The sequence below is a fragment of the Blennius ocellaris genome (assembly GCF_963422515.1).
Source record: "Blennius ocellaris genome assembly, chromosome: 15".
In the NCBI taxonomy this organism is placed as follows: domain Eukaryota; kingdom Metazoa; phylum Chordata; class Actinopteri; order Blenniiformes; family Blenniidae; genus Blennius; species Blennius ocellaris.
In genome coordinates this window covers 22896467-22921659 of record NC_137664.1, presented here as the reverse complement: position 1 = coordinate 22921659, position 25193 = coordinate 22896467, and the positions used below count along the sequence as shown (strand labels likewise).

Here is a 25193-nt window from a genome sequence, read left to right as displayed (position 1 = left end):
GCTGCATGGCCTCGCCTCCGCCTGATTGTTCCAGTGTGCCGATTGACAGGAGGTTCCCTCGCCACTTCCTCCTCCCCCTGTCCTGGTGTGGAGCCCTCTGATTGGAGGACGACTGCTGATTGGCTCAGCTCCGCCCACCAGCTGAGGCCATTTAAACAGCTGCAGCAGAAGTCAGGGAGGCGTCTGTCCAGAGAACCTTGGTGTGTGACCTCTTGAACTCGGCTCCACTCTAATACTTGCATGTCGAGCCCGGATCACTGGACGGGGTAATCAGGCTGATTTTGGCCCCGATTCTCTCCTTCCGACACTCTTAAGGACGCTCAGATCACCGTAAGATAATCTTATCAGATATTCCTGCAGTGTTCAGATGCTCCCGTCTGCTGGGAAGGAAGTCAGGACCGCTCTGATCTGAGATCTGAGATCATCAACATGTTGGATTGTTTTGTCCTGAGTTCTCACTGTGTGGTTTCCTCCGAGGGGAAGACGCTACCAGCCTGTTGACTGTGACGCGTTGCCAATCAGAAAGCCAGGTGACGTAGTGGCGCCGGACCGGAAGTGGGCGGGGAATCCCAAAATCAAAACCGTTGTCATGGCGAACCAACGCCTCTTTATAAAACGTGTTTTTTCGGGGGGGAAATCGTCTTCGTCCTCCAGGTTTGTTGAGTCTGGAATAATATGTGATCTCACGAGGTTTTAAGAGATTTCCCGTCTGCTCTGGGGACGTTTGCTAGAGAAATCAGTTGGTGTGTTGACGTTGCAGAGTGGCTGCGTATGGAAGTAAAACTGCCATCAGATTCTGAATTCGAATTTCTAAGTCTGAATTTTTTTACCATCGAAATCAGACTTTGAATTTTAAAAGCTGTCAAATTTCAAGTACGTATGTTTTTTTTGCTTCTGATTTTTTTTTTCCAACATCTAAAAATATTTAGTGTGTAAAAATTCAGCTGCAAAACAGCCAGGATCTCTGCGCCAGCAGGACGATGCAGTCCATACCTGTCTCATTCACCCAACATCCAATCAAGGGACGCTTTGTTGGTCACGTGACCAGTGCAACACTGAGTGTATTTGCCATTTATGTCTGTAAATTCTGCATGTGACATTAAACCACACATTGCAAATCACCAGAAGTTATGAAACAACATATGTGGCGAACTTTTAATGATGTGTGAAAAGGTTTTCTAAGAAATTAATTTACTGTATGCAAAGTTTTACATGCAGAAAATAGTTCAATTGTCTCCTGTTTGATTTTTTTTTTACGTTCATTGAATACTCTGCGCAGTGCTTGTTATGGCTAAAGCAAATTTTAATAAACATAAGCAGGTCATTGACGGTGGCGCTAGAAGCACTATTGCAGGGGTAGATTAAAATGTGTTGGGTGAACGAGACGGGTATGGATTGCATCGTCCTGATGGCACAGAGATTCTGGCTGTTTTGCAGATACATTTTTCGCAGCTGAGTTTTTTTTGCGGTTGAATTTTTAGACACTGAATATTTTGAGATGTTGGGAAAAAAAATCAGAAGCAAAAAAAGATACGTACTTGAAATTCGCCAGCTTTTAAAATTCAAAGTCGGATTTCGATGGTAAAAATATTCAGTTAGAAATTAGAATTCAGATTTTGATGGCAGTTTTACTTCCATAACTGCACACCACACTGTACCACCAAAACTGTTAAACCTGGGATTATTTCTCACCGTGTGTGTGTGTTTCCATTTTGCCGCTCTCTCTCTTGATCAGTAAATGTGTTAGTTGAAACTTTAGTTCCGGCCTTCTAGAGAAGAAGCTGCCTTTTTCTTATATTAAATACTATAGTTATATTGGGTATTATCGTAGTTGTATTGTTATTGTGTCTTGGGTTTCTATTTCACTATTGTAAACCTGAGAACTACTAATAAACCCTCACTTCACCTGGTGCCTGGTACTTCCTCCACTACATCCTGGTAACGGAGCCCCCGGTTCGTTTCCACTGGAAAAGCTGGACTCAACTTATTGCTTCAGAGCGATGATGAATTCACACAGTCAAGTTTTCAACTAAAATTTATTTCAACAGTCGCACCAGGTCGGCTTCAAACAGGTGCAAAAATGAACTCTTGAAGTTCTTCGGATCCAAATATTGAAAACGTTGAAGCCACACGTGTCCCGTTACCAGACTGAGACCAGGGCCTGGAGTGTCTGAGGCACTTTGGATGTGGGCAGAGTTCATGTAGAGAGATCATATTAGTGCATGACTTTAAACAAAGAACGTTCACCAACTGCAGTCCGAGTTCTGAGAAGAGAAGGGTGTGTGAACACAACGTTGATCCACGCCAGACGCTTACTCCGGACAAAAACAAGCACAAAAGACACCAGATAAACTTTTCTTCTTCGAACAAATTCCACCCACTTCTCCCAGCTGCTGGTGGAGGCAAGGCCTCAACTCCTCTGATGAACACACACGTCTCTGTGACGGCACACTTCCTGCTACGGGGCTCCAGAGAGCCTCTCCCACATCGGCAGCAGCTGGCTTCCTGCCTCCGCCTCCAACTCCTGCACACAAAACACCAAGATGAACCATTCAGCACAAAACACGTCACACACTTGTGTTTGTGGCTCACAGATGCATGGGTCATCGTACTAACACACTGATGAATTGAGCTAGATGGGTTAGGTAGGGTTAGGGTTAGGGTTGGGTAGGGTTAAGTAGGGTTAAGGTCAGCTTTAAACACTCCACTGAGTTGGAAGGATGGATGAGACTAAGGAACTTAAAGATTCAAGTTTGTGTTTTCACCTCGGTGTTAAACATGTAGACAAAAGGTTAGTTCTACTTTTACTACTGTTACATTAAACAAAACAATTATTGTGTTGGTCAGTGTGGTTCCTGGTGTCCGTGTAGTTCCTGGTGTCAGTGTTGGTCAGTGTGGTTCCTGGTGTCAGTGTTGGTCAGTGTGGTTCCTGGTGTCCGTGTGGTTCCTGGTGTCCGTGTTGGTCAGTGTGGTTCCTGGTGTCAGTGTTGGTCAGTGTGGTTCCTGGTGTCAGTGTGGTTCCTGGTGTCAGTGTTGGTCAGTGTGGTTCCTGGTGTCCGTGTGGTTCCTGGTGTCCGTGTGGTTCCTGGTGTCAGTGTTGGTCAGTGTGGTTCCTTGTGTCAGTGTTGGTCAGTGTGGTTCCTGGTGTCAGTGTGGTTCCTGGTGCCAGTGTTGGTCAGTGTGGTTCCTGGTGTCAGTGTTGGTCAGTGTGGTTCCTGGTGTCAGTGTTGGTCAGTGTGGTTCCTGGTGTCAGTGTTGGTCAGTGTGGTTCCTGGTGTCCGTGTGGTTCCTGGTGTCCGTGTGGTTCCTGGTGTCAGTGTTGGTCAGTGTGGTTCCTGGTGTCAGTGTTGGTCAGTGTGGTTCCTGGTGTCAGTGTTGGTCAGTGTGGTTCCTGGTGTCAGTGTTGGTCAGTGTGGTTCCTGGTGTCCGTGTGGTTCCTGGTGTCCGTGTGGTTCCTGGTGTCAGTGTTGGTCAGTGTGGTTCCTGGTGTCAGTGTGGTTCCTGGTGCCAGTGTTGGTCAGTGTGGTTCCTGGTGTCAGTGTTGGTCAGTGTGGTTCCTGGTGTCAGTGTTGGTCAGTGTGGTTCCTGGTGTCAGTGTGGTTCCTGGTGCCAGTGTTGGTCAGTGTGGTTCCTGGTGTCAGTGTTGGTCAGTGTGGTTCCTGGTGTCAGTGTGGTTCCTGGTGCCAGTGTTGGTCAGTGTGGTTCCTGGTGTCAGTGTGGTTCCTGGTGTCAGTGTGGTTCCTGGTGTCAGTGTTGGTCAGTGTGGTTCCTGGTGTCAGTGTTGGTCAGTGTGGTTCCTGGTGTCAGTGTGGTTCCTGGTGCCAGTGTTGGTCAGTGTGGTTCCTGGTGTCAGTGTTGGTCAGTGTGGTTCCTGGTGTCAGTGTGGTTCCTGGTGCCAGTGTTGGTCAGTGTGGTTCCTGGTGTCAGTGTTGGTCAGTGTGGTTCCTGGTGTCAGTGTGGTTCCTGGTGTCAGTGTTGGTCAGTGTGGTTCCTGGTGTCAGTGTTGGTCAGTGTGGTTCCTGGTGTCAGTGTTGGTCAGTGTGGTTCCTGGTGTCAGTGTGGTTCCTGGTGTCAGTGTTGGTCAGTGTGGTTCCTGGTGTCAGTGTTGGTCAGTGTGGTTCCTGGTGTCAGTGTTGGTCAGTGTGGTTCCTGGTGTCAGTGTTGGTCAGTGTGGTTCCTGGTGTCAGTGTGGTTCCTGGTGCCAGTGTTGGTCAGTGTGGTTCCTGGTGTCAGTGTTGGTCAGTGTGGTTCCTGGTGTCAGTGTGGTTCCTGGTGTCAGTGTTGGTCAGTGTGGTTCCTGGTGTCAGTGTTGGTCAGTGTGGTTCCTGGTGTCAGTGTTGGTCAGTGTGGTTCCTGGTGTCAGTGTTGGTCAGTGTGGTTCCTGGTGTCAGTGTTGGTCAGTGTGGTTCCTGGTGCCAGTGTTGGTCAGTGTGGTTCCTGGTGTCAGTGTTGGTCAGTGTGGTTCCTGGTGCCAGTGTTGGTCAGTGTGGTTCCTGGTGTCAGTGTTGGTCAGTGTGGTTCCTGGTGCCAGTGTTGGTCAGTGTGGTTCCTGGTGCCAGTGTTGGTCAGTGTGGTTCCTGGTGTCAGTGTTGGTCAGTGTGGTTCCTGGTGCCAGTGTTGGTCAGTGTGGTTCCTGGTGCCAGTGTTGGTCAGTGTGGTTCCTGGTGCCAGTGTTGGTCAGTGTGGTTCCTGGTGTCAGTGTTGGTCAGTGTGGTTCCTGGTGCCAGTGTTGGTCAGTGTGGTTCCTGGTGCCAGTGTTGGTCAGTGTGGTTCCTGGTGTCAGTGTTGGTCAGTGTGGTTCCTGGTGCCAGTGTTGGTCAGTGTGGTTCCTGGTGTCAGTGTTGGTCAGTGTGGTTCCTGGTGTCAGTGTTGGTCAGTGTGGTTCCTGGTGCCAGTGTTGGTCAGTGTGGTTCCTGGTGCCAGTGTTGGTCAGTGTGGTTCCTGGTGCCAGTGTTGGTCAGTGTGGTTCCTGGTGCCAGTGTTGGTCAGTGTGGTTCCTGGTGCCAGTGTTGGTCAGTGTGGTTCCTGGTGTCAGTGTTGGTCAGTGTGGTTCCTGGTGCCAGTGTTGGTCAGTGTGGTTCCTGGTGTCAGTGTTGGTCAGTGTGGTTCCTGGTGCCAGTGTTGGTCAGTGTGGTTCCTGGTGCCAGTGTTGGTCAGTGTGGTTCCTGGTGCCAGTGTTGGTCAGTGTGGTTCCTGGTGCCAGTGTTGGTCAGTGTGGTTCCTGGTGCCAGTGTTGGTCAGTGTGGTTCCTGGTGCCAGTGTTGGTCAGTGTGGTTCCTGGTGTCAGTGTTGGTCAGTGTGGTTCCTGGTGCCAGTGTTGGTCAGTGTGGTTCCTGGTGCCAGTGTGGTGTCATCTCCCTTTTAATGTCTCCTTCAAGGTTTGAAGTTTATTTCAGTTCCTGTTCGGGGTCTTTCATGTCACCGTTGCCGCTGGCAGTGGCCTTCATGGTTTGACCACGTCGACCCTTGTTGCCTTCACTGTGCATCTCCTCCTCTGTACACTGTCCTTACATTTTTTGTGTCTTTGTGGTTCTTCTCCTTCTTTGCCCACTCATCTCTGTTTTCAAGTTATTCTGTTGAGCTTGTTTTTACACGGACTGGTTGAAAATCAGGGGACCAAATCGTCCGCCATCTTGTAGGAAGTCCCCCACAACAAGTGGGATTTAATAACCATTTTTATTTGTAAAACAGAAAACAACATTTTCTATATACTGATGATAAATGAGGCCCCAGTACTTTTAACAGCCTTGATCCAATGGAGCTGCTTTTAACAGCATAATAGAAATGGATTTATGAACAGAGCTGAGACGAATTGATGTCCACATCTGAATTTAAGTCCTCCGATCTTGATAAATTTTTTTTAAAGATTAATCTGACAATTCCCATGAGAAGTGTGTATATATAGTTTGGTTTTGAAGCACTAAACTGCAGAAATGACAAAAATATGTATGTTTTTAGGTTTTCTTTGTTATAATGAACCAGTTCCCTTGGAGAACACCAAGATTGCCTCTAAGAAATATAAGGGGGGGTCAGACCCACTCAGATCTTTGTACATTCCCAAAACATTAAAGTGAAGCCAATCCCTGGTGGACAACACAAACAAAAGCCTTAGAAACGAAAGCAACAGGCCTTTTTTCAAGACGAAGACATATGTTGGTGTTCTTTGATGTTTCTAAATGTAATGTGTCACAGATCCCAGACGTCATGTGGTGACCCATGGGCTTTAAACAGGAAGAACATCCTCGCAGAAGAGGGAGACAAACAGTGCAAAGTGAAGCTGCAGCAGCTGCCTCACACCTTCTGGATCAGGACACCAAGTTTGTGGTTTGTTAGAAGGAAAATTCACATCAATACTGGAATATTCTTCAATCAAATCGTGAACAGAAAATAAACGGTGGAAAATTATACCGTTTAAAGGCATAAAATGGACATTTTGGTTCACTTTTTGCTTCACTGCCCCTCGACGACTTTTGCCGCCATGTGTTTGCTACTTCTACTGGTCACATCTGTAGGAGCCTAAACACAGTTCTTTGAGATTGGTTAAAAAGATAAATAATTTAAGTTGATGTAAAACAGCAGCAATGTAAGACGTTTAATTTGGTAGGAATTAGGAGGAGCATTTACAAGTATTTTAGTTCACATGGGCAATGATGTAATGAGTTAATCATTTAAAATGTTGTGGTTGATTTAAGTGGTTGATTTAAGTGGATAAAAGTTTAATTATATTATTTGCAATGTTGGGGAAGGGATAACTGTTTGGTGTTTTCTGGTGCCTGTGCACCTTTAATTGTTTGTTGATGCTCCCGGGTGGGGGGAGTTTGGGGGGGTTACCTGTCAGAGGAAGTCAGGCAGGTGAGAGTGGATGAAGGATACAGAGAAGAGATAGAGCGTCAAGCCAAGGCCACATCTCAGTGGAAACTACAACATCTATACTGTGCTGCCTTGGCTGGGTTCCCCACGCTGGAAAATATATGTGCCGACGTGGGGATTTGTAGGGACAAATATGAGAAGTGTGCCAGTGTGAACTGAGCCCGGAGTACCTTGACAGAGCAGGAGGCAGTGGGGCGGGGCGGAGAACCCTCATGGAGCGGATTTATGGAGGCTGTCGCTTCGTCTCTGCTGAGGACTCTCCCCTGAGACACGTCTGACCCCGGGGTGGGCCACTGCCTGAGCAGAGCAATGAGACACTTCACATGATCGCTAACATACACACCCACTATTACAACTGCATTGCAAGTGAGCGGATTCAACTGTCAGCCATCAGATCAGATCACAGACCTTCCCAACAGAGCGGCTGAAAGGAGCAAGAACGATCGAAGACGGAGGTCCTAAGCACTGCTATTCTATTCAAACTGTTTCATTTTTTAGTGTTGAAAAGATTTAAAGAGTTTTTATTTGCTTTTTTATTGCTGTAAAAGCTATGAAATATATCAAAAGAAAAAGTAGGTAAGAGGTGAATGGCTTCTGACCACAGACCAGTGAGCTGGAGTTGATCCCAGCAGCATGGAGGAAATGTAACCAGCAGGCCCAGAACACACTGTGACTGCTGCACCAAGTGTTGCATTAGTGAGTGTGGGATCACCCAGTAATGTTCTTCATATTGTTATAGAGTTTGTCTTTGTGTAGCAGATGGACCTTTCTGTCAGGGAGGGAAAAAAGGAAAAAACCTTTATTTGATGGATTTTTTTCCAACATTTTGAAAAAACACCCCCGGTCAATGACAATGGTCTAATGCAGTGTTTTTCAACCACTGGTGTTTCCTCCAGATCTCGTCAGGTGAGCAGTGGGAAATTATCCAATTTCACATTTTTTTCTAAAAAACATTTGCTCTCACAGCCGACTGTGTTGCAGAGTAATCATGTATAAATACTCTTCACCACTAGATGGCAGCACAGAACTTTGCAGGTGAAATGTAAAGTGACAGCCGTCAGTGTGGTTAATCTCCACCTCCTGCTACCATCTTGTATCAAAGTACTGTGTCAGTGACAGTGATGGAGAAGTTTTAGAAAAGGAAGAATGTGAACCAGGATCTCAGCTCTTCATCCATCAGGTCCAGGTTTCACACTGAGGGAGGCACTATTAAAAAAACACATTGGGAAATACTTTTTTCTGTATTTATTTGATTCCTGTTGATAAAACTTTGAGAATGACTTTATATTGTTAATAGAGGCTACAGAGTTTCACATTTTCGGGTGGTGGTGTGCCTCCAGATTTTTCCAAAGAAAAAAGTATGCCTTGGCTCAAAAAGGTTGAAAAACACTGGTCTCATGCTCGTTTAGTGTGGTGAATTCCATTGGTCCTGGTTCAGTCTGCTTCATACTGTAAAACGCAGTAATGCCGGGACAACCTGAGGATCCAGGGCATCTCTGAGGAGGAGGAATGGGACGACGTGTGAGTTCCTGGAGAAGCTGCTCAGAGATGCTCTGGATAATGCCAAAGGCACAGAGGTGGAACAAGCACTCTGGACCCGGGGATTCACGGGAGAGACGCCGCTCTATTATTGCAAAGTTTGCGAGCTACAGACTAAAGGAAGACGTGATCCACAGAGCCCAGCAAATTAAATTCTGGACTCCAGACCCGGCAAAACTCCGGGTCCATTATGACGACGGCATCCAGACGTAGCAGAACGCAGTGGAGGCGACGGAGGATATGGCTCCACGGGGGCTCCCGGTCACCACCACCATCATCATCATCATCATCATCGCTTCCATCAACAAAGACCTCCGAGAACTACTTATCTCACCCTGGCAGAAGATGGGGGACCCGAAGGGAGCGACAAATAGAACCAGGGTTCAAATATGTGGTCCCGGTGGACGAACTGGAATTATTTCATCGTTGTTGTTTTTCTCGGACCATATAAGAACCAACCTGGAAGTAAGGAGAATGTTTGGGTTTGTTTCATGCCTTTTTAGTGTTTTCAGTAGTTGAAAATAAGGACACCCCCCCCCCCCCCACACAAAGATACAGTAAGAGGGACACCAAAGGACATCCCCCATTGTCCAGGGCTCCTCTCATGGTGCAGAGGGGTTTCCCAACATGAGTGCAGTAACATCGCTGGAACCAGAAAGTCTCACCGGTGGAAGCAATAGACGTCACAACAACTGGCTGCAAAATGCTTCCAGGCTTGTTTATAGTTAAGTTCTTAAAGCCCTTGAGTGGTTTTTTTGAGTATACTTCTTTAAACAGAACAACTCCGGGGGGAAAATAGCACACACATCATGAAAAAGCTATGATTGATAGCCAATTGTATTTCTTACAATATTAACCATCACAATAAAAAGACTGAAGATCTTGAGTAAACTGAAAAAAGAAAAAAGTAGATATTGCATTACTACAGGAAACACACCTCAGCTCAAGCCACTGCTTCTCAAATGGTGGGGCGCGCCCCCCTGGGGGGGCGTGGTGGGGTGTCAGGGGGGGCGCGAGGCGGGCGCGACTTTCAGTATTAGTGTCTTTATTCATGCTTGAACAATAAAAAGAGGGCCTCCAGCCACTAGGTGGCAGCAGTGCTCAAACTAATCAACAGGCTGCCTGTTCAACTAGTAGAGTAGAAGAAGTACTACACATGAACACTGGTGTACAGAGCTGGAGGAGGAGGAGGAGGAGGTGGAGAAGTTTCTGACAGGAGTGAAAAGAAAAAAGGATGAGGCGTCAGAGGAAAAGAAAACAGGTGACAGTAACCGGTATAAACCTAGTAAGAGCAGGAGATATGACGATGCTACATCGCCCTTGGGTTTACCGTGAACACGTCGGAAACCAGGAAACACCCGTTTGTGTTTTATGCCTAAAAACTCTGGCAGCGGAGCATGAAACCAAATAAATGAAGACGGCACCTGGAGACCATACACCTGGAGACCATACACCATACACCTGGAGACCATACACCATACACCTGGAGACCATATACCATACACCTGGAGACCATACACCATACACCTGGAGACCATACACCTGGAGACCATACACCTGGAGACCATACACCATACACCTGGAGACCATACACCATACACCTGGAGACCATACACCCGTTATGTCAGTAAGCCACTGGAGTTTTTTCATGGTAAACTCCATGAGTATCGCCAACAAGCCGGTCATTGTGTCAGCGCGGCATCAGTAAACAAAAAAGCCTGTTAGCCTCTTACAAAGTTGTCCACCACATCGCAAGGTGCAAAAAACCTCACACCATAGCAGATTTATTTTGATAATCAGGCGATTGTATGCAGAATGCTGGTGCCAGCAACTCATACAGTGGTTTATACAGATAAATAAATAAATATTATCAAGTTCTCAATGGTAGTACAATTCGGGGGGGGGGCCCTGAAAAAAATTCTGTCTTCTAGGGGGGGCGTGACAGAAAATAATTGAGAACCACTGGCTCAAGCGAACATGTTCAACTGGAAAGGATGGGGTTGTCAAAGGTATTTCATTCATCATATCACTCAGGCCATAGAAGACCCCAGACTTACCTTTGACAAGACCTCAGAGATTGAAGACATGTGCTGCTCTCTGGGAAAATAGAAGGTACTGACATAATACTAAATGTTTATATACCACCAGGGAGCAGAATCTCTATTTACAGCCAAATATTCAAGCCCATATCAGAAACAACAGCTATATGTGGGGGAGATGGAATATACACAGCACAAAGCTGGATTCCTCAAAAGTATTCACACAAACTCAAGTAAAAAATTGTCATGTCAGCACGAGGGCTTATCGATCCCTGAAGAGACCGACACCCAACAGAAAGGACTTTCTCATGATGTGTACTCAGGGATTGATGTTTTACTAATCTATAAGAGAGACTTTTATAGAGTACAAAAGTGTGAGAATGTAAATATTGGCCTGTCTGACCGTGCTCCTGTCCTGTTGATGGTCCAAATAGACAACAACCCAGGAAATACTACATGGAGACTAAATACCAGTATCCTTAATGGTGTACAATTTCAAACACGAATAAAGAAAGATATAGAAACGTTTCTAAAGGAAAACAACAATGGAGAAGTTGCTGCAGAAATTGTATGGGACACATTAAAAGCAGTCTTAAGGGCACATAGAATCTCGTATTGCGCAAACAACAAGTAACAAAGACAAGAGAGAGAGAAACTGGCAAAACTCACCAAAGAGCTGGAGACAAAACACCTAAACTAAACTGAAGGAAATAAAGAGATAGAGAGATAACCTGTATACTCAAGAAACACAGAAAAATATGATTTATACTAAACAAAAATACTATGAGGCTGGTCCCAAATGTTCTACATTACTGGCGAGGAAAACTCAAAAACACAAAACAGACGGCACTATTGACAAAATCAGAGAACCAAGTACAAAGACTCTGGTATCTAAAAGACAAACAAACAGTCTTTCAAAAACACTGTCGCCAGGGACGCTGTCAACCACAATTAGAGGAAGAACAAAGTATCACAAGATTCTATAACTCCCTGAATCTCTCAACCCTTTCAGTGGAGCGGAACAAAAACACTGATAGCAGGAATAACAGAAGAAGAACGAAATGGAGAAATCACCAGACTAGAAACCAACAAGACGGATATTTCTCCCAGTGGTGCAAAATCTTCAAGGACGAATTCAAACCAAACCAGTTCCAGCGCTCAATGTGGATTATAAATGGTACACAGTAAGCAGGGGTATCTAACAACAACTGTCACACTGGAACGTGGCACGAGACAAGAATGCAGCATGTCGCCTCTCCTTTCTGCACTTTTCACTGAGCCGCTGGTTCAAAGGGTCCAAAGGGCAGCAGGACAGGATCAAAGGAATTGCTATTGATAATGATGAACACAAGGTGGCACTATGAGCAGGCAACATACCCTCTGAATGTCTCCCTGGATTAGTCCATCTAATAGAACCATTTGGTAAATATGCAGGATACAAACTACAAAAAAAACACACAAATTCTGAAACTAAATTATTCCCCACTGAAAGAAGATTTCGCTTAAGATGGGATCAAAAGCCAATAAGACATCTTGGAATGTTACTGACAAAGGAAATATCCACAATCAAACAAAAAATAAGGTGAAAGCAGGCGTAACAAGATGGAACTCTAATCCATTTATGAGCTGGGTCCAAAGAATGGAATGTGTTCAAATGAATTGTGTTTGTGTTTCAGGCTCTCCCAGTTAGAATGAACACAATGAATGGGAAAGAGTTCTCTCCAGGTTCACCTGGCAAGCAATAAAACCCAGAGTGAGGTTCCAGACACTGACACTCCCTAAAAGAGAAGGTGGAACGGCTCCCCCAAACCTGAAAGATGACTTTTAATCAAGTCAAATTAGGCCTCTTACTGGGCAAGATGAAAGACATAGAAGAGAATCTAATCAAGGACCACATTTCTTTTAGTGTTTCTTCAAGCCACAAAGTTAATAATAATAAACAACTTAATGAACAGCCTCCAAGACGAGTGATTCCATAGTTCTTGCCAAAGGTTCAACATACCCCGGATCTCTGTTACCTGTCTCACTGAAACACACATTCAGTCATGATCAGCATGAACAAGCAGCAGGTTATCGTCTCGCGAACTCAACTCAGGGCTTCCCCATCAGGATACGAGTGTACGTGAAAGGGGCGGAGTTTGCAGTGTCTGACCAATCACAGTGGAGGAGAAAACCTGCAGCGCAGTCTATGTAATGGAGGAGCGATTATTCTCTGAAAATATGAACGATTCAAACACCTCCACCAGACAGTATTGCTGCCACCACCGACCTGATGATGCATAACGTTGTGAGATTATACTTTACACTATATAAGCAGACACTCTGATGGCTCAGTAAAACAGCACAGATGTTGCAGAGCTTCCTCACTGCACTTCCTGGACCTTGTATTTTCCATGAGATGTGTGGAGGCTGAGTTTCCCATGTGAATGTGTTGGAATATTAACCCCCGCCATGATGGCACAAGGAGTTGTGTGTTCCATAAATTCATGTTCCTGCTGTAGTGTCAGACATTACTCCATTACTTTAGTGTTCAGAGGCATGGCCTCTATCCCTAAAATCTCTTCCTCTCCTCATCGCTGCGCTCCACTTCCAGTCTGAGCTTTTCTACTCCGTCTCTTATCCAGGGCAGGTTAGAGTCTCAGCTTAAAGTACCAGGGTGGTTTGTCTGGTAAAGAAGTGAACCAGTGAGGAACTGGGCTCGCCCCTGAAGTGAAGTGGTTAAATACCTGTGAGAGTCTGGGCTGGGGGGTACTTTGGGTCTGGTCCAGGAGTTCTTCACAGAGTTCCTCAATCCCTCCTCGATCATGGGCCTTGGAACCTGACCGATGCCTGCAGGCTGCAGCAGCCCTGCTGCCTTCTCCTCCGCACTGAGGACCTGGAGGAGCGCAAGAGCTTTACCTCCGCTTATCAAGCAAGGCTGACGCGCGTGTGAGGAGAAAGGAGAAGACCTACCGAGACCAGCGTCTGAACAATGGCCTTGTCCTGCTCAGACCAGGGCTTGCCGGGGTAGCGGATCCTCCGGGCGAACAGATTGAACCACTTCTGCTTCAGCTTGGACACCAGAGCAGCAGCCTGAAAACAGCACCGGCAACCATCAAGCTGGCAAGCTGCGGAAATACAACCTCCGCAAGGTTCAGCCATGTTGTTGTTTTGTTTTGACCTCTTTGTCCAGCTGGAAGACGAGCCACTCGTTGATGGTGATTCCTGCTTGGTCCTCCGTTTCACTGTCACTGGCGTCGTCCTGTGAACCGTCTGAACACACAACATGGGGGTTCTGGACTGAAACCTCAATGAGACAGAACAAGGTTCAATGTCTTCAAAACAAGGAAACGTCCTTTCTTTAAACTCACTTGACAGCACGTTTCTCCGGTCAGAACTTACATGTTCCACATTTGTTTACATCTTAAGAATATCACGTGTAAATACAAATTAACTCCACCAGAATGTGACACAGACACACAGGAAGCAGATGCTGAAGACCAGTTACCATGATCTATTCATCTTTCAACACATGGTGGAGACCTGGAGCAGCCTCCCTGTCTCCATGACAACCATTTGGAATGGATTTTATTGTGAGCCGCCATTTTCTTTGTAGTTCCAGCACATGTGATGCACACACACACACACACACACACACACACACACACACACACACACACACACACACACACACACACACACACACACACACACACACACACACACACACACACACACACACACACACACACACACACACACACACACACAAAGTGCGGAGATCTGCAGGAGAGCAGACAACCAACCCACTGTGCTTTTCACTATTCAATGCTGATATAACTGTGTGAGCTGCTTAATGTACCTACTTTGTACATGGATACAATTTTTAAGTATTTATTTTGTTTGTCTGTCAAGCTTTCTAAAAGGGGTTGTTTATTTCTGTGTACAGCAGTTTGTTCCACTGTGATGTTTTTTAAGCGCTTCATAAAGAAAGATGGAATGAATTGAATTTATTTCGCCATCAACTAAAAAGAAGGACCAGTAACTCAGCTTAATCTCAGTTGCAGGACAACAAATGGATTGTTTTCAAGTCTGGGTACCTGAGGAAGCTGTCGTTTCTAGAATAAGTGTTCTCCTGAAAGCCCACTCTACAATTACTGTTATTATTATTATTATTATTATTACTGGTACCAAGTTCATACTGGGACATAAAAGTGAAATCTTTCCTCGGCTAGTTTCAAACAAACGTTTGTGGTTGAGTGATCGTCTCTCTGTATTAACAGGAAGTAACTGGAAATATCAAAGATGTTTTTGTTTAATTTCTAAAAAAGTTTTTGCTCATCGTTTGTTAAAGTAAAAAAGAAATAGTTTATAATCTTAGAAAAAAGGTTTTAATGGATCTAATGGGTTAGTTAGGCTTGTTTCTGCAGTCAGTACTGATCTGATCCTTCATTATTGCTTGGTAACATGGAGACAACTGACCAGTTAGACAACTGACCAGTTAGAAAACTGACCAGTTACGAGTCCTGCAGTTTCACAATAGACTGTTTTTTTAACAGGTGATTTTTGCTGCACTTCTGCCTTCTGAAGGGTTTGAAGCTGTAAAGCCTGGGTTTTTCTGCCCTGAGCTCAGACTCACAGGCTCCTTCATCCTGCCCTGCGCCTCAGTAGTTAACGACGGCCAGCCATCAGGTGGCGCTATGCCCCAGGCCAGGGCAGTCCTGGTCCTGGAGGGCCACTGTCCTGCATGTTTTCAATGTTTCCCTGCTGAAACAAACCTGAGTTCTCATGATGAGGCTCTGGAGAAGCTGGATAATGAGCCAGTCATTGTTGTCAGCTGTGTTGATGTGAGGACACCAACACACCTTTTAAATCTTATTTAATCATTATCTTGGATACATCTTATACACGTGTATATATGTATTTATATTGTATGCATCTTTGTATTGGTTCAGTTATTTACTTTTAAATAACCAGAACATATTTGGTGTTTGGCTTGTTCAACATCAACTGGTCCTACAGTTTGTCTTCGGTGACACCTGTCTTCAGGGGACACTTGCCCTTTTTGAGATTGAGTGAGATTTTTACTGTATATGTAGTTGTATTCATGCAAAATAAAATAAAATTGTATTGTGTTTACATACGTTGAATCAGGTGATGAAGAGTTTTGCTTTCTAAAAGAACTACCACAAATATTTAGCAGTACTTTCTTACAATGATCTGAGATTCACTTTTCTACACGTACTACAAAACACTGACTATACTGGCTCAAATTGAAGAGAAACACACGAGTAAACACAGAGTACAGTTTTGCTTGTGCATGTTTTCACCTGTGGTTTTCTCTGCTCCCTCTCCATGGAGGGAGTCGCCCTGTGTCTTGGGATTGCCTCCAAATAGAGCAACGGTGATGGGGGTGACCATGGAACAGCAGCGGACACTGGCCACCCTGTGGCCCCGCCTCATCTCGTCATAAATCAGCCAGTCTGTGGGGAGAGCCTGGCTGGATCTAGCTGAGCCAGGCTAAACGACAGAAACACACAATCACATATCTTGAAGGTGTGCAACCCTTATTCCAGGTCTGGTATGTCTCTTACTGTGGGAAAATGATTAAAAGTAATGTAGGTGTCACTAATAACAAGGACTGAAAGCTCAATAGTAATTGAGAAAATGTAGAGATGCAGAAGTAGCATCTCTTTTCTCTGACTTGATAACTCAGCTCCAAGAGAAGAACAAGAACTGTGTTGTTCTAAAAGCTTAAAAAAGAAACACATGTTGAAATGGTTAGTGGGGCAGCATACTGTGTACAGAGAGAACATCTCCAGTTAGAGTTGTGACTTGGGAGGCCTTCCTGTGTCAAGTTTACATGTTCTCTCCATGCCTGAATAGACTTTCTTCAAGTGCTCTGGCTTCTCCTCACACTCCAAACACTTGCTTCATAAGTTGATGTTTGATTCTGAGAGCTCTGGGATAGACGACTTACTGAGTGTGTGACTGTGTGTGATAGCCTGCCCCTGTGTCTGCCTCTTGATGGATCTATACAGGGTGAAGCCAACCTTCAAACTGAGTCTATCCCAAATGAAACACGGACAGATTAATGGCTAGAACAGGTTCCAACTCAACCTTTTATATTGACAATCTTACACCTGGAGCCTTGGCTTGGCTTTATTGTATTATTCTGTCCACACGTTGCTCTGTTTGTTATGAAAAACTGTTAAAAAAATACAGTTGAAAAAAGGAAGAGGTCCCAAAACTTTAGTCAGGGTCTGATTTGTGCAGTGTTCAGCTGCTTGAAGCTAGTTCCGATAAAAAACACACACCCTGTCCTCTGTGAAGCACTTCATTGCTTGTGTTCCTACCTCTTTAAGCTGAGACTGGCTCAGGACGGACGTGGGGTGGAAAAGGACCTTTTTCTCGCGGCTGCTGGACAGCACGGAGCTCTCCTGGTTGACGTGGACCAGGTTTGGATACATGCCGGCCACCAGGGCGGCCTTCACCACCGACCAGTTCTCAGAGTTCTGGTTCATGTCACGAATGTTGATGCCTCCACGGGCCCGCACGAACCCTGCAGCACAACAACACCCATTTCAGTGGGTTCACCTGCTGGGTCACATGATGTCTTCTTTTGTTTCTTTAAGGTCATTTAGGACGGACACCCCGAAGAGACATGGAGAAAAAAAAGAAAGAAGCGTAAATAAAAAAAACTTTCTCGAGATCTCGCAAAAGCATGTCCTTTGGCAAAGCACTGCTTGAATGTCTTTATATTTTAGGCCGATTTCAAAATAAAACTCAATAAAACTCTGGTACGGGTGAGTGTCCTCCATTAGCTTTAGCTTCTGTCAACAACAGTGGGGTGTACGGTGTCTCTGAAAGGACAAACTTAGTTGATCACATACACGATGCGCATATATAACAATATAGTTTTGCGAGATCCCGAGAAAGTTTTTTTCCCCCCCTCCTCTTCTTTTAATTTTTTCTCCATGTCCCTTCGGAGGCTCCGTAATTTAGGGCATGTGAGCACAAATGAAATTCGTCAAAACCATATCAACAAAATGACATAAAAACACAAACAAATAAACATAAAAAGCCACAATTCAGTAGTTAGATTAAATAATGCACAACCATAACTGAGAAGGGGAAGGACGAAGCCTGAGTTTATTTACTCCTCCCCCTCGTCCACGTCAACAATCAATCCTTTTATACATATTATGGGTGGGGGAAGAAAAAAAAATCGATTTTATGATATATCGCAAGTTTTTGGGTGGGATTTTAAAAATGGATTCTTCTTGCCAGAGTTGATTTAAAACAAGAAGGCCGTTGCTGGGCTAATCCCCCGCCGGAGGGCTTTCTATTTTCTCACAAAGCCAGCTCTAAGGCAGCACACTTGGTACACTAGAGGGTGTTCCATGGGTCCTAGTAGATAATTATGTAGAATCTGAAAGGTCTTCTTCATAAGCTATGTCAAAATACGTCTCCAGAGCCCAAAAGGTGTTTTTATGCACTTAGTGACCCTGTGACCTGATATGCAAATTAGGTCATGGTCACCATGGTGCCCCTTCTCCCCAGGGGGAGTGTCCATGTGTGAAGTTTGGTGACTGTGGGCCCAGGAACTGCTGAGAAATGAGGAGAAATGTTTATATGAAGATACATGTATTGTGCAACCATGACGAGCAAACTTCAGACCCTACCAATCTTCAAGGTCAAGGCCAGGTCACTTGGTGTACTGGAGGTTATCCCTGGAGTGTGTATCATGTGTGTATAACATTTCAGAGCCCTAGCTCAAAAACCTAGGCCTCCAGAGCCCAAAATGTGTTTTTAAGCACTTCGTGACCCTGTGACCTACTTAATATGCAAATTAGGTCAAGGTCACCATAGTATCCCTTCCCCCTCTGAGATGTATCCACATGTGAAGTTTGGTCACTGTGGGCCCAGGGGTTGCCGAGATATAGGTAGAAACGTTCGGACGGACGGACGGACGGACGGACGTACGGACGTACGGAGACTGTTTCAAGATCCCCCTTCGGGGCCTATCAGCCACGGCGGGGGATAAAAAAAAGTTTTTATTACATTTTTCAAATTTTTGTGAAAGACCACTGGGTGGCGCTAATGCACCAAAGATGAAGACTGAACCGGCCCGGTTCAGAGTTTTGGATCCAGATGGTACGGTACTGTATGGATCGGCGGTGGACATGGTGCAGGTGGGGGGGGGGTTCCCCGTGGCTGTTATTAAACAGCCGGAGTCCCTGATGGAGCAGATGCAGCAGGTCACGTGGTACAAGAGCGGGAGAAGCGAGGAACCGGGAGAGGACGGACCAAGGTGGGAGCTCCAAAGAGAAGCTGCAGGCTTTTAAACGCCCGGACGTGAAGTGACTGACGGAGCAGTAAACTCCGGGATGAAGGGGTGAGTGTCGGTTGTGATGGGGGATGTCAGGGACCCCGCTCCCTTCATTTCTGTGTGCTGTTCCCCCTTCAGCTGCCGTTCTTTGCAGCCTGTGGGGTGTCACCTGTGATAAACCAATGGTGAATCTTTGGGGTGTTGTGTTCGTCTCTTTTTTCATTTGTCTCCTAGAATCTAATGAAGGCTGTTAAAATAGCAACTTAGAACGTTAACGGCCTAAACAATCCAATTAAGAGAAGTGAGATCTTAAATAAAGTGGAAAGAGAGAAGGTCGGGCTGGCTTTGCTACAGGAAACACATCTTTCAGATAGAGAACATGCTAAATGAAAAAGAATGAGCGTTAAGTATGAATTCTCATCATCATATGCAGCAGGCCATGGGGGAGGGGCCATAGTCATCTCTAGCAAGAACACCTTTGAGCTCACACTTGAAATGAAGGACTCAGAAGGGGGAGACATTTGTTTAAGAGGGACTTTGAATGGAACATTGATAACTCTACTGAATATTTATGCTCCCCCGAACTCAGACTGGCGTTTTTTTAGACAGATATTCAATTTAAGAAAATTGGAATCTCAAGGTGTTTTAATTTGTGGGGGGGGGGGGGGGGATCTTAATATTAGATCCCAAACGTGACTCTTCAAAAGCACAGGTTGGTCAGTCCAGTCACGTAAAGAAAAGGTTCAATGTGGCAATAGAAGACATTGGGTTAATAGATGTCTGCAGAGTTAAATCCTTCAAAAAGAGACTCTTCACATTTGTCTAATCCACATTCCGTATATTGAAGGAGGGATTATTTCTGGATCAGTGGGAAGGATTTCCTCAGGGTTGGTGACTCCAGCTGGGGGGGGGGGCTGTCAGACCAGAACCCTCTTTACTGAGAACTGGATCCAGAACAATACTTCTGGAGATCAAACATTCATCTATTGAACCACATGAAGGAGCAAATAGAGAAAGAGCTTATGGGACAAAGTGATGATGGACAGGTTTGTCCTCCAGTGAAGAAATAAAAACACGAGAACAAAGACGTAAAGACACAAACGATGAGAAGATCAAGGAGCCGCTGAAGAAGAGAAAGAAGGAAATAAAGACGTTTACAAGAGATATAGTAAAGAAATTCCTATATACAAACAACAGAAATATGATGACGGGGGAGGGGAAGCCGGTAACTTGTTAGCGTACAGGATGAAAAGACAACCCCATGACTGATTCCTTCAGGAGAGCTTTGACATTTATTGTCACAAACGATGCTCTCAGTCTGAGATTGACACAACAAAGATGGAAACATTATTTTGAAGCTTCAACTTGTGATTGAGAACAAGACACGTAGAAGACGTGAGTGAAAAAGAAGAGAGCAGCCAGACGGGAAGGATCCATGTGAACATGGCCGCTAAAGACCGATGAGTGTTCTGAATCAGGACGATAACATGTTGACACACAGACTCGTTTCACCAACCGTTTCCACAAACCACCAGCCTGGACCAAACAGGATGTTTGAACCTCGACTGAGATAAGTGAGACAACAGACAGTCAGTTGTCAGCAGCACTCGGAGGCTGAGATGCAGAAAAAGGCTTTTGGTTGCATTAATTGGTCTTTTATGTTCAGAGTTTAGGAGGAATTCAGATTTCACCGCTCTTTGATTAGGACAGTTCAGGCTCTTTATGATGACCCGAGGGAAAGAATTTAAATGAATGCAGCAGTTTCAAGCCCAGTTCCACTGGAACACAAAACAAGGCAAGCATGTCCAATCAGCCCACTCCTATTCAGGATTTATATCGAGGCTCTGAGTCTGTGGATTTAGCAAAATAAAGGTATTAAAACAATAATATGAAAGGAGGAGAAGAAAAGATTTCCTTTCCAACGGGCAAAATGTTATGTGGAGAATTTTGTGAACAATAAAAAAAAGAATGGGGAAAAAACAAACTGCAAAATGAGTTCCTTTTAAAACCTTTTCCTGCCACTAAATTAAAAAGATACCGTGTACGACGCAGGAATTCTTTTCATTACAGAGTTCCTCTGGAGCAGACAGATGTTTGATTGTGAGGGATTTGTACCTTCCCTCTGACAGCTATGAAACCTCCTGATATGGCCGCTTGACAAGAGAGGTACCATATTTTCACCTACATTGATTGACATAATTTACAACTTTATTCATATATAAAGCACATCGCCTTCATGGAATAGACCAGTGGTCAGCAACCTTTATAGCTCAAAGCCATTAGGTTACATTTTCCACTGATTCTAACACCCAGAGAGGTGCACGCACTTTATTTTGATAGTCCTACCTGCAGCCTATACCAGGAGGAGACTACACACAAAACCTTCTTCACTGCTGGTTGACAACTTACAACTACCGGTAATAAACTAAACTACATGAACTAAGCAACAAAAACACAACACAACACAATTATTACCGACAGCACAAACCAAATAGAACCCCCAATAATTGCATTTAAAACACCACAAACAGCTGCAATGAATTATGGGAGTTTCTATCAGCTGCACTGAGGAGCTCAGGATGAATTTGTCGCTGCAAGGCATGATGTCCCATCATGCCTTGCAGCTACAAATTCATGTTTTGTGTTGTTGGAGGTTATTGTGGGTTGTTGTTGGGCTTGGTGTTGTGTTGATTGTGTTTATGTGTTTTTGTTCCCCAGTTTAGGGAGTAATTATTTCATCTAGTTTATTTTGGTTTGTTAGAATGTTGGTGTTCAACCATGAGTGATGAAGGTGTTGTGTGGAGTGTCGTCCTCTGAAGATCCGGTTGCGAAGTTAGAGTTGTCAAAATAAAAGCTTCTGGTTGTTCAGCTGTCAAATAGAAGTCTTGAGTAGAGCAATTCTTCCATATATAAGGCGCACCGGGTTATAAGGCGCACTGGCAGCTTTTGAGAAAATTTGAGGTATTTAGGTGCCTTATAGTGCGGAAAATACGGTACTCATTGTTGAAACTGCCTAATATTTGTCAATATGTATTGTGAGAGAGTACGATGGAACAAATGGCTTCGGTGAAGCAGCAATACGAAACAATAGATTCATGAAAAAAAGGCATTTGTACCCTAACGGAAATAAGTGAGATATTCCAGCTGAAAATGATGATTTTCAGATAGTAAGGCTCAGAAATGTGATGTGGAGCCGCTTTGTTTTGCTTGGAGTCCATTTAAGTGATCCTTTTCCAGGGAGGTCGTATCAAAAAGTAAAAGGTGTGGTACGAACCGATAGCCCGGAGCTGTCCCATCAGCTGTGTCCTCATGCCCAGGATCATGTCCATGGTTGCCTGGGACACGAAGTTCTTGTCACAGAAGGACTTCGCCCAACCTTCGCTGCTGGCCTTCTGCCATGCCTGAAGTCAGAGGAGGAAACTGTCAGCAAACCTCCGACAGCAGCCGGCATGAGGCGAGTACAGCCACAGAATGAATTGTGTGTGTGTGTGGAGAGATGTGTAAATGGAATACCGAGGTGGTACCCATTAAAACATAGAATCATCTACGATTCTAAGATCTTCTCCATCGACATACTGAAGGTGTGGTCTGATCTGGGTGGTGTTAGACCAACGCTACAGGCCAAGCAGAGGAAAAACATCCGAGGTTTGCATTCAGTCTAGGAAGAAGAATGTGCTTTCTAAGACAATGCTCATTTGACTCATTTGGGTAGGTTAAAAATAGACACACATGACCTTCATCCCATTCAATCTAACACAAATTCATTCAGTTTGTGTTTGACAGTAAGTTTTCAAAGTTGCTCAACTTAACTCTTTAAAAACTACCGCTGAAACAAAGTGCACAAATACTCACACAAAAAAAAAACAATAGGTGGTAATGAACCTATTAAAAGCAGAATAGAGTCCCCTACTGGATTAAAATCTCAGGATTTGTAGTGTGCAAATGTGAGTCAACGTGGCTAAAATGAGCAGTTAAAAGATGAGCAGCCACACAGACATGTTCAGAAAAAGCAGCTGAAGACACTTTTGTACAGGGAAGCTTTTAACTGACTTAGTATTTTACATTGTATGTGTCTTTGTAAGGCACTTTCTGATTATCTGTGAGAAGTCCTCTATGAACACAATGTACTTACTGCCTCCGACATAAAGTCTATTACAGTAATTCAGGACGTTTCCTGGCTGTGCTACTGAGAGTTCAAGCAGATCTTTCACCGACTGGTTTTCCATATTTTTCACATTTCAGGCCGTGTTGTTGCTATTTACACTTCAGGTACCCTGCTCAATGACGCAGATGGCTCATGAGCCAACCACATGGCAGCAAATCACATGATGAATGGTGAGCCACTGAAGGTCAAACTGGGGACAAGATGAGACGATCTAATGGAAGGGATAGATCTTAATTGTTTCCCCACTAGTGGAGTAGACCAGTGAGTCATGGGTTGCACTGGTCCTGCACCCAGTGAAATATATACTGTTAAACAAAAACACTTTCATGTTATATTAAAATCATGATCGTAGACATAACAATTGCTTTTTTTTAAATACTACATTTGCATCTTAGTTTTCTTCCCTTATGGTACGTGGCAGAAAACTAGAAAAAGGGCTCAGAACGTGTTTTCATTGGCTTTTGTACTTTTGCTGAGGCGATGACTTCTGCACATCGTGCAGCAACAGCTTCCAGTTCTCCAGTTGTTATCATTGTTATATGTAATAGAGAATAAATGACTGGTTTTAGACCAAACATTTATTGTAGTATCAAACATTAAATGATATTATTCAGTGACCAGACTGCACCAATAAAAAGACACCAAATGATGCATGACAGAGTTCGTAATGTAAAAAACAAACTGACAAAATGTGTATCCAGTGTGTCGTCACTTTGAAAACAAGGATTGAAGCACAACTCATGAACATTCTAAAAAAGTAAAGTAATAAATGTAGGAATGTTTGCACGTTTTCTCTAAAAAGACAACTTGAGGTTAGTAGAAGGTGAGAAAAGGAAGCAGTACAAAGTATTTTATTCCATGTGGACAATGTGGGGGTCTGAGTGACGTCATCACCTCATAATCAACTAGTTCTATCTTTAAAACCTCACAATCACTTTATTAATTCCTGGAGACATTATTTATCAACGCAGCACAAACTGCAGTGTTTCCAGCTCTAATGCAACACAAACTATTGGGACTATTTTCAGTGAGTTTAGCGTGGAGGAGGACGCAGCTTCACGGAGGTGTGAATCACCTGTAGAGGAGCGAGCTCATCATTGTTGTGATGCAGCCTTCAGTGAAGTTCTCCTCAGCGAGCTGGCGTTTTAAAACCGTGACGTCTGGCGGCAGAGCGTCTGCCTCGCGGTACAACGGCTTTACAAACATCCACGTTGATGTTTGCTTTGCAGTGGTTTGAGTGTAAAATATGTCCAAACAGCAACATGTCGTGAAAATGTGGCTAGCTGCAATGCTAACTTCCCCAGCAGAGCAGCCGGCAGAGAAACACTTGTCGTCATTGCAGCAACAGTGAAGCACAAATGAGGCTTCGTGGATCTGAAATCTCCGCAGGTTAGATCGGAAATGTCTAATTTTCCACGAGTCCCATGGACTGGTAATCCTAAATGTGTAGAAGTCCATAGAAATATGTACTGGCCTCTGACTGGCGTTAAGATGGACCCTTGTACTGGGTTTTTCAAACACAACCAATGTAGAGTTTCAGTTTTTTCTTCACTTGCTGTTATACACCATTTGACTTTGCCACTTTGTGACTGTGCTTCGTAAAGCTTCTATTTCCACAGGAGCTGCCAATAATTTTGAGAGTCCCACAGTGTATTGTTCTGAATCCCTTGAAAGCTCACGCTCACCCTAAAACACCCCCCTCCTGCAGGGGGCACCCACCTGGAAGGCCCTCAGCAGAGCCATGTGGTCACTGAAGGTGTTCAGTGTGAAGCGCTTGCGGCTCTGCAGAGCAGCTTGCTTGTGACCGCTCTGGGTGGGCAGGATGAAGGGTTCGCGGTAGGCCAGAGCGCAGGCGATGGTGAGGATGGGGTCCAGGCACTTGAGGACGACGGCGCACAGCACCATCTTCCCCAGGTGAGGCTCCACGGGTATGTCGGCCAGGTGAAAGCCCAGGTCGGTCAGGCCCTCGTGCTGATCCATGGCGTCGATGGTCTGCGCAGGAGAGTGACACACAGAGTTCCAGGTGAACCGGTGGGGGAAGAGGCAGCACACCGGAGCTGTTCCTCACCTTCAGCATCTGCACCGCATTCTGGATCAAATGTACTGGAGGAGGCTGAGGGGCTTTGGACAGGAACTCAGCGATCGGACACCAGGCGGGGGCCAACAGTTTGGTCTGCAGACACAGCTCCTACACACACACACACACACACACACACACACACACACACACACACACACACACACACACACACACACACACACACACACA

At 44.9% G+C, this 25193-nt stretch overlaps 1 protein-coding gene across 1 annotated transcript in view; it reads right to left on the bottom strand.

The window, feature by feature from the left end:
* Nucleotides 1-2323: 2323 nt before the first annotated feature.
* The window catches only part of ythdc2 (YTH domain containing 2), a 49652-nt gene continuing 26782 nt past the window's right edge, over nucleotides 2324-25193 (bottom strand). Inside the window, exons 20-29 of the mRNA XM_080509683.1 lie at nucleotides 24993-25112; nucleotides 24644-24916; nucleotides 22034-22160; nucleotides 16784-16989; nucleotides 15758-15947; nucleotides 13609-13700; nucleotides 13401-13520; nucleotides 13175-13323; nucleotides 7041-7167; nucleotides 2324-2524 (exon numbers count right to left, since the gene is read on the bottom strand). Coding sequence (XP_080365809.1) covers nucleotides 2459-2524; nucleotides 7041-7167; nucleotides 13175-13323; nucleotides 13401-13520; nucleotides 13609-13700; nucleotides 15758-15947; nucleotides 16784-16989; nucleotides 22034-22160; nucleotides 24644-24916; nucleotides 24993-25112 — 1470 coding nt within the window. The 3' untranslated portion in view covers nucleotides 2324-2458. The remainder of the gene's footprint in view (nucleotides 2525-7040; nucleotides 7168-13174; nucleotides 13324-13400; nucleotides 13521-13608; nucleotides 13701-15757; nucleotides 15948-16783; nucleotides 16990-22033; nucleotides 22161-24643; nucleotides 24917-24992; nucleotides 25113-25193) is intronic.